The 15,199-nt window shown below is 36.3% G+C and overlaps 1 protein-coding gene across 2 annotated transcripts in view; it reads left to right on the top strand.

Annotated features, from left to right (window-relative positions):
* LOC121368066 (germinal-center associated nuclear protein-like) overlaps positions 1 to 15,199 on the top strand; it is a 44,831-nt gene that overhangs the window by 7,405 nt on the left and 22,227 nt on the right. For both annotated transcript variants that reach the window (XM_041492593.1, XM_041492591.1), the window contains 11 exons: positions 866 to 1,022; positions 1,669 to 1,863; positions 3,025 to 3,120; positions 4,026 to 4,162; positions 4,836 to 4,904; positions 5,670 to 5,819; positions 7,153 to 7,424; positions 8,752 to 8,971; positions 10,440 to 10,640; positions 11,119 to 11,221; positions 13,189 to 13,364. In XM_041492593.1, coding sequence (XP_041348527.1) covers positions 866 to 1,022; positions 1,669 to 1,863; positions 3,025 to 3,120; positions 4,026 to 4,162; positions 4,836 to 4,904; positions 5,670 to 5,819; positions 7,153 to 7,424; positions 8,752 to 8,971; positions 10,440 to 10,640; positions 11,119 to 11,221; positions 13,189 to 13,364 — 1,776 coding nt within the window. The remainder of the gene's footprint in view (positions 1 to 865; positions 1,023 to 1,668; positions 1,864 to 3,024; positions 3,121 to 4,025; positions 4,163 to 4,835; positions 4,905 to 5,669; positions 5,820 to 7,152; positions 7,425 to 8,751; positions 8,972 to 10,439; positions 10,641 to 11,118; positions 11,222 to 13,188; positions 13,365 to 15,199) is intronic.

Genomic DNA, 15,199 nt, shown 5'->3' with positions numbered 1-15,199 from the left:
CATTAGAAACGATGGCTACCGCGTAAATAACAAATGCGCAAAACGCAATTTTGTTTGTCGTCTGCTAACAATAACATCGCGAACAGTGGGACCATGGCATTTTAGTATTGGTGGGGATCCGCGTTTTGGTACGAACTTTAGGACATTTCTTAAAAAGGAAAAAATAACTCAGGAGAAATTGGCCGAGTCGAAAACATCCGTTCGATCACCAACAAAAATATGTTCAATCCGTGGGCGTTCGCCATCGCAAACTGCTTCATTTATTGGAAATGGTGCTAGTTTCCGTAAATAATAGTAAATAACGGCGATCGTGCTTGATTTATTATATGTACACAACTTACTTTCAGCGTTAGTTGCAACCTGAGGCACTCTTATATTTACGTCCAACTTTACACGTAACTTACGTTTTCGTTGTTTCGTGAATAGCTCTTCAGTCGTAGATTTATGTTTACGTGTAAAACTAGGCTTACGATATTTTGTGAATATGGGTCCTGCATTATAGCTGTTGTTTATTGCTGTTAATGTAATTCAACTGTTCGTTTCTTTATTTGTTATTATCATTGTAAATTAAATGTTGAAGTATATATTATGCATTGTTGTTATGACATGTTAGTAGATAATCTATATAAGACATGTTTAATTTAGCTACATATTGTCAAACAGAATTTGTCAAAATGTCAACTTTTTTTTTTATCTTGCTTAAACTATAATCAGACTGATAAATAGATTGTATATTTATAACTTCCTGGTAATTATATATTTTTCAAACAATTGAAATTATGATTGGGCATTTGCATGGAAATATTTTCCAATTTGTATTTGTTGCTTTTTAATTAAGGGTAAATAACTAGCTTTCTTTTTGAAGGATTCTGCTACAAATGCTAAGAAAAATGGACGAGTCCTAGCTAAAGGTATCCCAGCCATGCAGATATTCTGGAGTTCCCACATTCCAAAATTGTCGGCAGCATCTACATCAGCATCAGACAGATCGGATAAAACAGAACGTACCACTGGTAGAAAAGGTATACCAATGGAAGTTGCTTAATTCTGGCAACACATCTTTTGAAAGTTGATTTTACTGAAGGCCTTTAATCCAAATAAAGTGAAAGTTTTTCAGATAGCATTAAGTTAAGAATATGATAAACTTTTTAATTTAAAATATCAGACTTAGACATTAAAAAAAGAATTGAGGAGAGGGATTAGTTGCTCTCCTTACTTGGATTATGGGGACCCATTTAAATAGAGAATAATACATGAGTGGCCGTTAGATACCATTTATCTCACAATGAGTTGTTTTAAAAAGTATCTAATGAGTGAAATCGAGTTGTAAGGTAAATGGTATCTAACAGACACGAATGTATTGTTCTATTTCTTACATATCCACAAAAACCAGGTTTTAAGCAAATTCTACAAAAATGTTTTTTGTTAGTAATTTCAGTCGGGTTTGACGTAAGAAGAAAAGTCAAATTGTTTTGGAAATAACAAAACCCCCACTATTTTTGTGTACAAGTTACAAAATAATCGACACAGAAATAAATAACTTGTAGTAAATTCCATAGTACATGTATGAGAAAAGGGGTTCTTTGTGAGACAGATTATAAATGTCTGTGACTCTTAATTTTATTGAATTAATTTTTAAAAAATTTTGTTATTTATAAACTGTTTTAGAGATATCAAGAAAGTCCAAGTGGTCTGCGGATGATGTGGACGATGAGCTTCAGTGTATGGCTGGTACAAGTGATGTTCGACACAGCAGCGTACGCTCGCTGGACCGACCCAAGGACTCGCCCACCAAGAAAACCTCTGGTTTCAGCACCGATTCTAGCAAGAGATCTGATATGTCTTCTTCTAAAGGAGACACTGGTGGGTAATATTTAAAAAAAATTGTTTTAATATGACTGAAATGGATTGTACAAACTTCAGGGATGAAAAATGGGAGGGAAGGTCAATGAAATAAGAATTTGGTACACTACATATACAAGTTCATGGTAAAGCACTAGCCTGTGGTGCAGTGGGTCGTAAGATCGATTGCCTATTGTGGACTTGGGGGGGGGGGGGGGGGGTCATGGTTTTCCTATTGGTGCTCATGGATGGCTGGTACAGCAAAAGCCGTGGCATATGCTGTCCTGTATGGGAGAACTGCTTTTTGGAACAAGTAGCCTTGGTGGCAGTAGCAGGTTTCTATTCTAGACCTAAAATGTGCAACTCCTGCAATTAAGAAAATGTCTGTGGCAAGGGAAAAAGTGAATATAGTTCAAAGCTGAAAAGTGCCTTTGAGAATTAACAACTCCACGGCATTGCCAATTGCCATGGCCAATTGCAGTGGTTGACTGTGCTCTAGTGGTGTTGTTAAACAATACAAACTTTAACTTTAGCTCTTGTCCTAAAATATTGTTAAATACCAAATAGCCATAGTTCCAAAAATGCTCAGATATCGTTAATATTCCTTTACTTTCCTTTGACTGCTGTACATGCAGTTTCCATCACTGATAACAACTGAACGTAGAAATGATAACAAATTTGACTTATCTTGTGGTTTCATTAGAGAGGGTCACATAATGGTATTAAAACTGGTATAAGTTTAACTTTGACACTAATTATGTTTTTGGACAATTGATAGCTTAATTTGAGGCATGGATATTTTAATAAATTGATAAAGTGTTCAGTGAGAATCAGGCAAAGTAGTAAATATGTCATTACATTTTTAGAAGTTGATACCAATTTATGGAAAGTCATTTGTGTAAAAAGGGGTTGTCTCTTTCCATGAAGCTGAGAACACACCAGGATGTTGATTCAATCAGTTTGATATATGATATATAGTTTCTAATGTTTGTATTGGGTTCGTTCGTTTGTTTGTTTGTTCATTACTTCATTCATTCATTCATTCATTCATTCATTCATTCATTCATTCATTAATATATATGTTACATTTATGTAAAAAAAAAAAAAATCAGGTATTTTTAATTCTGGATTTACTTCAAAAGTTAAATACCTTTTAACATTTCTCTACACTTTTTATTTCAGTGACTCTTAATTACTTGGCTAAGATTGTTGCGAAGACAAACCAAGAGAAGATGCAAGTGCTAGATCAGAGGGACAAACTCATTAGACAAGTTAGAGGTATGGTTTTCTCTGTCTCAGTCTTGGGGTGGGATGTAGCCCAGTGGTAAAACACTTGCTTGATGCGCGGTCAGTGTGGGATCAATCCCCATCAGTGGGCCCATTGGGCTATTTCTCGATCCAGCCATCCTGTGCTATCCTGTCTGTGGGATGGTGCATATAAAAGATCCCTTGCTACTAATAGAAAAATGTAGTGGATTTCTAAGACTATGTAAAAATTACCAAATGTTTGACATTCAGTAGCCGATGATTAATAAATCAATGTGCTCTAGTGGTATTGTTAACAAAACAAACTTTATCAAGGATGGATGGAGTTTTCTCCCATTCCAACCAATTCTCCACAACTGGTACAGGTACGGTATATGAAAAGTCACAGCAATGTGCTATTTGTGGAATAATTGCAAAAACGTTTTTGCTACTTACCAGAATTGGTAGCAGGTTTCTTCTCTTATTCTCCAAATCAGCTGTCAAAAGTATACTCTGATAAACTAATAACTAAGAACATGTTTTGGGGTGTTGTTTAATAAGTTTAAAACAATTATTCAGTGAAACCCCAGCTGTTCAGTTTTATATGGTGGAAAAATTTTCCCCACCACCTTCCCTTCTCCAAGTACAAAAGGATGTTTGGCAACAATTTTATTTAATATTTGATTTTTTTTTTAATAACAGCATGCATCTGTCAAATGGATCACCTTGTTAATAGTTATTTGCTGAATTGTATCAAGATTAGTTAAAAAAAGGAAAAGAAAAGAAAATATATGTGGCTGTAACAAAATTTACCTTAAAACATTTTAACAATATTCTGGAATTGACTAAAGCAATATTACTGAGCTATGTGTCTCATTTGAGGAAATCCTTTTAACATTAAATTTATGATTTTACCACTTTGATTTTTGTTTTTGTAGCTAAGCAGCGTGATTTGGTAACAGCTAAAGCATTTACTGGCGCCTGTAGGGACATGTGTCCCGAGAAGGAACGCTACGACCGCGAAGACAAAAGGAGACTCAGCATCTTTGAATACGGACCTGGCAGTGAAAATACGGTATGTTTCTCTATAATTGCAACAGTTACCGAATTTGATCGGAAATGGCATGGCTGGTATATCAAAGGCTGTGGTATGTACTACCCTGTCTGTGGGATGGTGCATATAAAAGAACCCTTGCTGCTAATCGAAAAGAGTAGCCCATGAAGTGGCGACAGCGGGTTTCTCTCTCAATATCTGTGTGGTCCTTAACCATATGTCTGATGCCATATAACCGTAAATGAAATGTGTTCAGTGCGTGTTAAAACATTTTTTTATTTTTTTGATCAGAAATGGTGAAAAATTACATTTATGTAGGGCAGTCCTCTGAGAATTAAAAATTGGCATTTTTTATTATGTAATTGGCATTGGTTTATAAATCATTTATGGGTTACACAAAAACAAGTGGAGGTAACCTATTTAATTTTTGCATAACCTTGTAAATGATGTCATGAATTTAATAGTCAAATGAAAATTGGGTTGTGCAAAACTAGGCTTGTGCAAGCAGTATATGCAAATGAAACTCGTCATTTTTTTTCAGATGCCTGTTTATGTATGGTGGAAAGTTTCCAGTTTTGTTAAAGATCAGTTCTTTTTAAATGGGTATCACATCTCTGTATATTTTAGGTTATTTATATTTTGTTGTAGTCGGCAATGTCTTATATTTTTCTCATGTGCTTGTTTCTGCTTCCAGCCTGGTCAGAATCCCAAAGCAGACCATGCTAGATGTGTCAAGGAATACTCACGAGCCTCGGCAGATCAGGTTTGACAGAATTGCAATCCAAATTTTAACAAAATTATTTTCCTGAAATTAAATATTTGATGATGGCAATCTCTCTTTGAAACTGAAAATTAATATATGTATGATAGGCATACTTTCTGATTATTTAAAAATCATTATTATTCATTGCAATTACATGTATTTTAACTTTCTTCACTCTGATCTGTAGGGTTTTCTTTGTTTAGAATTATTGTTTTTATTAATTAACAGTTTGTTTTTCCTACTGGGGTACTGTTAAACATTCATTTATTCTCTATCTGTATCTCTCACTGTCTTGGAGCGGAATGTAGCCCAGTGGTAAAGCACTCACCTGATAAGCTGTGAGTCTAGGATCGATTCCCATTGCTGAGCCCATTGGGCTATATCTCATTCCAGCCAGTGCACCATGACTGGGATGGTGCATATAAAAGGTTCTTTGCTACTAATGGAAAAATGTAGCATGTTTCATCTCTAGGACTATATGTCATAATTACCAAATGTTTGACATCCAACAGCCGATGATTAATAAATCAATGTGCCCATGTGGCGTCGATGAACAAACCAAACTTTAACTAAAAGCTCTGTCTGTGTTTCTCTTGGATTCTGTCTCTGTCCGTCTCTGTCGCTCTTTCCAAAGCATTGAAATACCCTTACTATTTCACCAAATTGCCATGGTTTAAAATATGCCATGTTGTCAGTTTTGGAATAGCCGTAAGCAATGAAATTTATGTAGTATATATTAGTATTTGTTTTTGTTTTTCATAACAGGAGGAGCCCCTGCCTCACGAGCTGCGCCCGGAGGAAGTGCTCGTACAGACGATGACTTACCTGCTGAAGGAGATAGTGGATCGCGGGGATGATTTCAACTGGTGTGAATGGTATCAGTTTCTCTGGGATAGAACTCGTGGAATTAGAAAGGTATGGTGTTACTGTTTCAATCTGATTAAAATTAGCTCTACCGGTCTACCAGTAGGTCTAACAGCATTGCGTGGACTCCCATGTCCAGGTGTGTTTTCATCTATAAATAACAATTTAAATATCGACCAATTACACTTCGCCTTTTATAGCGTTACTCGGGAGCATAAAAGTCCTAAAAATATCAGGAGAGACTACTTATGCAATAGGCGAACTTGTTGGTCTATTTCAACATTAAAAAACAGGGGGAAAGTGCAGTAATAAACTCTGGATTGGATACTAGTATAAACAGATTTTATGGCTATACCATCACAGGTTTTCTTTTTTTTTCGTCTTGAAATGAATTTTATATAAAATTTTATATTAAAATTAGTTTCCGGCATACTTCGTAATTCACCCGAATCATTTTGTACACCTCGGCATAATCCCGAATGTTTTCAAATTCTTTTTAAATCACTGGCACGATTTTGCAAGTACGGTTTTGATTGGTCGAATGAAATGTCAACTGGACATGAGCTCCAATGAGCTGCTGTTAGATCCACATGTAATAGTGGAGCTAATTTTCATTAGATTGTTACTGTTTGATGTGAAAATATTGTCTCCAGATTGTTAGTCTGTCTGCTATAATATTTGTTTTACAGTGTGAATTTCTAGGTTTCAGAACATTAACTGAAATAACTCAGCTTAGTCATAGACATTATTTTTTGACTTGTTAAATGTCAAGTGAGACATAATTTTCTTGTTTTGTATTGATCATTGGTATCGTTCACATATATATTGTTTGTATGAGGAAATACACCAAATTCATTGTTGTTGAAGATTGTTACACTAAACATCTAATAAGAAGTATAATTCCCCATCCACAAAATGAGTTTCAAGACTTAAACAGGATGAGATGATGACCTGTCATAAATTTAGGCCATCATTATTCCTAAACCATTTATCAGTTCAATTAAATTCTCTTCATGCTAATCTAAATTAATTCTGTCTTCCCTGCAGGAGAGGCAGGACGTAGCCCAGTGGTAAAGCGTTCGCTTGATGTGCAGTCGATCCAGGATCGATCCCCGTCAGTGGACCCATTGAGCTATTTCTCGTTCCAGCCAGTGCTCCACAACTGGTGTAACAAAGGCCATGGTATGTACTATCCTGTCTGTGGGATGGTGCATATAAAAGATCCCTTGCTGCTAATCAGAAAGAGTAGCCCATGAAGTGGCGACAGAGAGTTTCCTCTGTCAATATCTGTGTGGTCCTTAACCATGTCTGACACCATATAACTGTAAATAAAATGTATTGAGTGCGTCGTTAAATAAAATATTTCCTTCCTCCTTCCGTGCAGGAAATCACCCAGCAGCAGCTGTGCACCCCGGCGGCGGTGGGTCTGATCGAGAAGTGCGTGCGCTTCCACGTGTTCTGTTCCGAGCGGCTGTGCGAGGAAGACATGGCGGTGTTTGACGAGAAGATCAACAACGAGAACCTCACCAAGTGTCTGCAGACACTCAAGGAGTTCTACCATGACCTGGCGCTCAAGCATGCGGTCTTCTGTCCGAGCGAGGCCGAATTCCGCGCTTACATCGTGCTTATGAACCTCAACGAAGGAGACACACTCAGGTAGGCGACAGGGTTAGGAATGGGTTTTTGATATGTCGATAAACTACTGGTGTTTTTTTTTGTAGTTTTATGACATCCTAGCACTTTTTCCCTTTATCATCCATTTCTTGACGTGGTGAGGGGGCTTGCATGTCTCAGTGACCCAGAGAGCTATGCCAGAAGGAGTTTCGGCTTCTGTTAGGAATACCCAAGCTGGGTTCGTGGATGGGTAGTGACTGGACTGATAAGGGTGAGGTAACCCTAACAGAAACCTTGAGTGCTGAAATCGTATTGGGCCGCAAGGTGCACTCTGATAGACCACAGTACCATGCATATACAGCTATTATGGCATCCTAGCACTTTCAGAATATTCAGTTCTTAAGGATGTATTATTATAATATTGTAAGTCGCATTTTGTTATATTTACATTTATTTGTTATAAATGAAATAGTAATCTGTCTCGCATGTGATCTGTAAGAATTGAATTTTGTTACAGTTACATTTATTTGTGATAAATGAATTAATTATCTATCTCACATGTCATCTTTACATAAAGAATTGCTGTCACATAGGCTACTTCTGCTAAAAAGCAGCAGTAAATCTTTTATATGCACTTTTTCATGGACAAGAATGTACATTCCATGGTCATTGATGCAGTCATGGGGCACTGGTTGGGATGGAGTATATCAAAGGATGTGGTATGTGCTATCCTGTCTGTGGGATAGTGCATCTAAAAGATCCCTTGCTACTAATGGAAAAACAGCAGGTTTCCACTTGCACCGACCAGTGATCCATAACTGGTTCAACAAAGGCCATGGTTTGTGCTATCCTGCCTGTGGGAAGCACAAATAAAAGATCCCTTGCTGCCTGTCGTAAAAGAGTAGCCTATGTGGCAAAAGCGGGTTTCCTCTTAAAAACTGTCAGAATGACCATATGTTAAAAGATAAAAAATCAATGTGTTCTAGTGGCGTTAAATGAAACACACTTTTTACATAGCGGGTTTCCTCTCTATGACTGTGTCAAAATGACCATATGTTTGACATCCAACAGCCGATAATTAATAAATCAATGTGCTCTAGTGGGTGTCGTTAAACAAACCAAAAAACTTTTTTTTGTCTGGGATGGAAAAAAACCCCCAAGACCATTACAGACATATCATGGACTTTCAGTCTAATAGATACATGTTTGGTTGTTTGTTTGTTTTCTAGGTGGTGACATAGGTTAAAATATAATGCATCAAGTCATTATTATTAATACGCTGATACATTGAACACATTTTTCGCTTTAATATCTTGCTTGCATTAATTTCAAGATTTACAGTAATTAAAAATGCTGTCATTGTTTTCAGAGTAATTCAGCAGCTGCGGCCAGAAATACAGAACACCAAGGAGGTAAAGCTGGCCATCAAGGTATACAATGCAGTCAACAGCAACAACTATGTGCGGTTTTTCCGACTGGTCAAGGAGGCTTCGTATCTGAGTGCCTGCATCATGCACCGCTACTTCAACCAGGTTCGGCAGAAAGCACTGAATACAATTCTGAAGGCTTACGGTGGCAAGAACAGCAAGGTAGGCTAGTGAAAGGAGGAGAGAATCTTTAAAATGACAATCACCGATATATATTTGTTACTTCACTGTTTACGGGGTTTTCTCATTACGCGATTAGTCGCACCGAATCGTACTGTATCGAATCGTACTGTAAGAACACCTAAATCAGAATGACATTCAGGGTTCAAAACTCGCCAAAAAATATGGTGGCCCCAAAAATAATAATGCATGTTGGCAAATTATGGTAAGCGAACCACGAGCAAGATTTTAATGTGGAATACAAATATTGATATTGGCTCATATGTTATAGCTCTAAAGAAGATAATATTATTTGGGCGACTAAGGCCATTATTTTTTAAATATTTAAGTCGCCCAAAGAGGCCATTGGTCGCATTTGGCGACCTGGCCACAGGCCGTTTCGATCCCTGACATTAGTCTTATGCAGAAAAAAAAGTTGGTGTCTGGTCACACCAAAGTTCGAGAATTGATGCAGTAATGTAAGTTTTTTTTTTTTTTTTTTTTTTTAAAGCATGGATTGCATAGAAAATGTGGGTATATTTGATACCGAAATAAGGGGTATATTTAAATTGAAATCAGAATGCACGTCCTAGTTCATGTGTGATGGCATTTTGGCTTCAAATACGGTTTTACGTCATAGCAAGAAAAGCCCAGCAAAAATCGACGTCATACTGCGGGAAATAATATATTTTTTAAATTGACACGCAAGCTGACCAGAGACCAGAAATTTATTTTGTTTGGCCTTATACGACAAGTCGTGTTGGAGTCATACCTATTAGAACATTATCTGTTTCTCACAACAAATTGTAAGCTCTCAGTCGATAAAATCACATTAAAGTTCAACCGTTCAGTTTTGTTACCTCACAGGGTTTTTGTTTGTTAGTTTTTAAAACCCATAAAAACTATTGTTATCCAGATGTGGTCAATAATTGTTTTGTTACATAATATCAGTAAATTGTCTACCTTCATGTGTTTTTTTTTTTTTTCAGTGGAAATTTGTATGCACTTACATTTTCTGCAAAATATTTTTAAACTGATGAACTTTGTTTGACGTCATAATCTCATGACGGTACGACTTCCCACACACATGATTTGAGTTGCTATGACAAATTGCATGCGACAAGTCAGTACAACAAATTGATTAATGAGAACACCACTTTAGTAACATCAGTGGATTATTCCCATTAATTTTCTTCCCATAAAATGCCATTCTTCTATGTCATTTAGCTGCTATCACAAAGAAGCTAGATCAGTTAAAAATATATATTATTTATTTCTGTATTTTATTTCTCTTAAGTTTCCATTGCTAAACCTAAACCATTGCCATATTTTTAATACTCAGCAAACTAAGTTTATTTGTTTTATATCGTTTTCCCTCCTTTGGATTCTACCACAAGAATTGATCGCCGAGCTATAATTTAATTTAATAGCCTATTAAATTGGTTTGCTCTGTATTTTTTTCTCCCAATAGTTTCCACTGCAAGATCTGATCCGAATGCTACATTTCGAGAGTAGTCAGGAAGCCTGTCATTTCTGTGAGTTTTATGGTCTCGACATCCAGGATGATGCTCTTGTGCTGGATCGGTCGTCTTTCATCATTCCGGAAACGACGTTCCTACCAACGAGATCGAGAAACTTAATCGAGTTGAAGAGGTTGTTACCAGTTGGAGAGGTAAACATTTATTTCTTTTTATAAATGACACAATGGAAGATATAGTATTTGGTTAGCTGTTGGGATGTTTGGACTGATCAGTAAGAGAGTGGAAAAATGCACCAAGTTTAGAGGTCAGAATAAGTGTTAATGAAAAGGGAACTGATTGGGGTTTTTCTCGTTCCAACCAGTGCACCACAACTGGTCAAAGGCTGTGGTATGTGCTTTCCTGTCTGTTGGAAAGTGCATATGAAAGATCCCATGCTGCTAATGGAAAAATGTAGCGGGTTTCCTCTGATGACTACGAGTCAGAATTTCCAAACGTTTGACATCCAATAGCCAATGATTAATTTAATCAATGTGCTCTAGTGGTGTTAAAACAAATCAAACTTAAAATTTTCTTAGATTAATGAAACTATGGATGTTGATGAAACTATGGATATTGATGAAACTATGGATGTTGATGTCAAGCATGATTGATTGTTTTTTATCTATACAGGTGATCAATGGTGAACCGTTTGGCCCATTCAATCCACCACCGCCTACATTCAGTTTTGACAGCGAGGGAAAGTTTATTGTTACAGATGCATTGAAGGCTCAAGGTATGTAATTATAAAAACTGTGCAATTACTCGTTTACCCATATACTGTATTACTGTATTGGAAAAATAAGTTTTTTCGACACTATATTTTTGAAAATAAAAAAGTAATGTTTCATTTCGTTAGGAATTAGTATGCTTTTCCGATCAATGGATACTTTTTTCTATTTTGAGGTACCTTTTTGGATGACACTATTTACAAAAGGGGGCGGGACATAACCCATTGGTAAAGCATTCGCTTGATGCGCTGTCGGTCTGGGATCGATCCCTGTCAGTGGGCCCATTGGGCTGTTTCTCGCTCCAACCAGTGTATCACTACTGGTATATCAAAGGCCGTGGTATGTGTTATCTCATCTATGGGATGGTGCATATAAAAGATTGTTGCTGCTAATTGAAAAAAGTAGCCCATGAAGTGGCGATAGCGGGTCTAATCTCTCAATATCTGTGTGGTCCTTAACCATATGCCCGACGCCATATAACTGTAAATAAAATGTGTTGAGTGCGTAGTTAAATAAAATGTTTCCTTCCTTCTATTTACCAGGGTGTGACAATTGTTTTAAAAAGTCACTAGCCACAGGGCTAGTGGGTTTGTAAATTCCTCTAGCCCACCAAACTAAAGCACTAGCCCAAATTTCTAATCAATTACAACACACTTTATATAAGGCTGAAAAAGAATGTTTCAAGGAACCCAGCCCCTATAATAACTATAAAAAAAAACCTAACTGACCTGTTTTCTTCTCCCTTTTTTTATGTAAGTGAGTATAAAAAAACATTTAACTTTTTTTTTCTAGTATTCTTAGTATTAGTATTATTTAGTGAAAATTTATCTTGACCTGTAGAGGTGAATGAAGTTTGAAAAATAAATTAATAATTTAGGGTTTTTTAAAACTGCATGACCTACCCTATTTTCTCATGTTTGATCCTAAACCATTGTCCCATTTTGGCCCACCCCGTAATCCCCGCCCCTTTATCCGGAGTGGGTAAGTAATTTAACAAACTTCTTTTTAACCACAGCAAATAAAAGAATTTAATGCACAATACAATGGAACAGATAATGCACAGTCTTGTTCAGTATATTCAGTAGTGAATTGTCACCAGGAACAGTGATGTTGGTTGCTCAAATAGCCTACAGGGCAATACAGCCATTGTCAGACAGATATCAACAAATATATTGGCAATATTTAACTTGTTAATTGATAGACAGAAAAAAGTATTATCTTGTACAGATGTGAAATGTTATCCAAACTGTTACACACATAAAACAGGTCAAGTTGGCTCTGTTATTGTGTTCTGATTGCCAACATCCCTATTGCAAGTAAGCGAGGCATTAAATTAGAAGACAATAGATAAATAAGACAAACACAGTAATTCTAAACATGACTGGGGTTGTACTTCAGTTATACTAGCCTTTTAATTAATTGGGACTGGTGATTCACACCTTTTTTTTTACCTTGTTTACATGTGCGAGATTTTACTACCACGTGACTTGTACAACCAATCAAAACATGCGTTTTATAAAGGTTCTTTTCTGTCCATGAAACTTTAAAGTGAAAAGAAAACAAAGTCTGTATCATGTGTATTGTTGTAATTGACTATGTAGAAACTTCTTGTTACTGCATTTTATAGAAATCTAGTTCAAGTTGAATATTAATATATACTTATTGATTTGTTGACATTATGCGATGATGACCAATGTCAGAATAACATTTATCAAACGTATGCCAATAAAAACAAAAAAAGTTTTCAGGGCTTGAAATTAGGGACTCGATTTATAGCCGAGATCAACTTACAGTTCATCAAAAAAAAGTAATCACTGTCTCACAAATGAGAGGGAAAGAAAATTCAATTACACTTGTTTTGAAAAATATTTCATCTATTCCTTTCACAGGAATAAATTTAGATTTTTTCTTGCTTGTTTTGATATACATTATACTTTATGAACGTTAGATGCTAATTACTGTGTATTTTCAGTTTTAGGGACATCATCAATCCAGCCATCTCAGACTTCCTATCCTAGTTCTACACAAGCAGCTTCAATCGTATCTGTTTCAGCAGTTGAACAAAAACACGCATTGCCTGTAGCTGATGAAGAATCGGCTTCCAAGGCAGAGGCTCTTAAGGCCATTAAAACAGCATTTTCTAATGAGGTGTGTTACAGCTAATTTAGAAATTTAAAAATTGCTATAATTTTTAGTTTCACTAAAGAATCTTAACTAATTGGATTATAAAACCAATATTCACTAGAGTGAAATCTGTTGTGCATAACAAGAGCAAAACTGAAGATATATTTCCACTGGCCAGGGCCCAGTTCCATGAAAGAATTGTAGTTGAGGTTAATTGTAGTGACTTAAGGTGATTTTTACAGCTGGCAAGTAAACTTTATTGCCATTCCACAAAGCAACCTTATGGTAGTCTTGAGTGCCCCTTTAATGATTAAAATCTTCTTTGCGAAGAAGTACGAATTAGTTGAATAATAAATTGGTTACCGACTTTTCGGAACATTTTGGATGTATTCACTGGTATCAGACATCCATAAAGCAACTTTGTCAGTTTCTTTACTAAGCGATAATTGCCAAATGCATAAGACATGAGAGTTATCTCCTGTAGTTTCGTGTGAAGATCGTATGACCTAGAATGTTTTTCATTGAATGCCGAGTTTCACAAAAGGTATTTGGTATATATTAGATCCATTTTGACACAAAAAGTTAGTATCTTTCTTAGAAAATGATCAAATCATCATCTAACACCATTTGACATCTACGTTAGTGGCTTACAACTGCCTTGTACCCATTGTAAATTTTCACCTTAATTTACGATAATAGTAAGCTATGCCGCATAGTGGAATGGGCTGGTGATCATAGAACAAAATTAAGGTTGCGATGGTAGGTATTTACGGCAATAGTAATACTAAGATTGCTTCGTGGAACAGGGCCCAGAGGGACTGGGAGTGTAGAAAACCTAAATAGTTCTCATGGAGCAGCTTTCCTTTGAAGACTGCATTTAATTTACCAATTGGTTTGTTATCCAATAGCTGATGATTAATTAATTAATTAATCATTTTGTTCTAGTGGTGTTTTTAAACAATCTTTACTCTACTATTATTCAGTTACATGTGTATTGTACAATTGTATCTGGCACACTTTGAGTGTTGGGATATATTTTTACTGATAATGCTATATTACTTCAATGTAAAATAATATAGGATTTCCTTCCATATATATCAGGTGTAGATCCAGGAGGAGGCACCAATGGATGCAGGCCCCCCTCCCCCCGTTTTTTGCTGACATAAAAATAAAATAACCAAAAGGGCTGTTCAAACACCTCTTACCATGTTTTCCGACTCTTGTTGCTGCAGGATGTAGCTAGAGTGGTACAGCGTTCACCTGATGCACAATCAATCTAGGATCAATCCTCGTCGGTGGGCCCATTGGGCTATTTCTTGTTGCAGCCAATGCTCCAGAATTGGTGTAATAAAGGCTGTGGTATGTACTATCCTGTCTGTGGGATGGTCCATATAAAATATCCGTTTACTGCTAATTGAAAAAGAGTAGCCCGTAAAGTGGCAACAGCGGGTTTCCTCTCTCAGTACCTGTGTGGTCCTTAACCATATGTCTGACGCCATATAACCGAAAATAAAAATGATTTGAGTGCGTCGTTGAATAAAAGAATTCCTTCCTTCCTGACTCTGTTAACATATATGTTATCGGGTGTATGCTGTTAGCTTGAACAATATTCCATATGACAGCCTCTGAAAATTGCACGTTGCTTGTGTGAATCTAATTGTGCATAACCTATTTATTGTTCGTGTGAAATTTGGAGCACTGCAAAAAGGAAATGGGTTACTTGGATTTATTTCTGCAGATTTTCAATTTTTGGAGACCTGATATGGTAACAATTTTTAAATCCACTTTTTAAATTTGTTCAGCAGTTAGGTTGTTTGATTTTTCTTTTCATTATCCAGTACATGACATACAAGTCATCA

This window comes from Gigantopelta aegis, chromosome 3, assembly GCF_016097555.1.
Source record: "Gigantopelta aegis isolate Gae_Host chromosome 3, Gae_host_genome, whole genome shotgun sequence".
Classification (NCBI taxonomy): Eukaryota; Metazoa; Mollusca; class Gastropoda; order Neomphalida; family Peltospiridae; genus Gigantopelta; species Gigantopelta aegis.
This window is presented reverse-complemented; position numbering and strand designations above follow the sequence as displayed.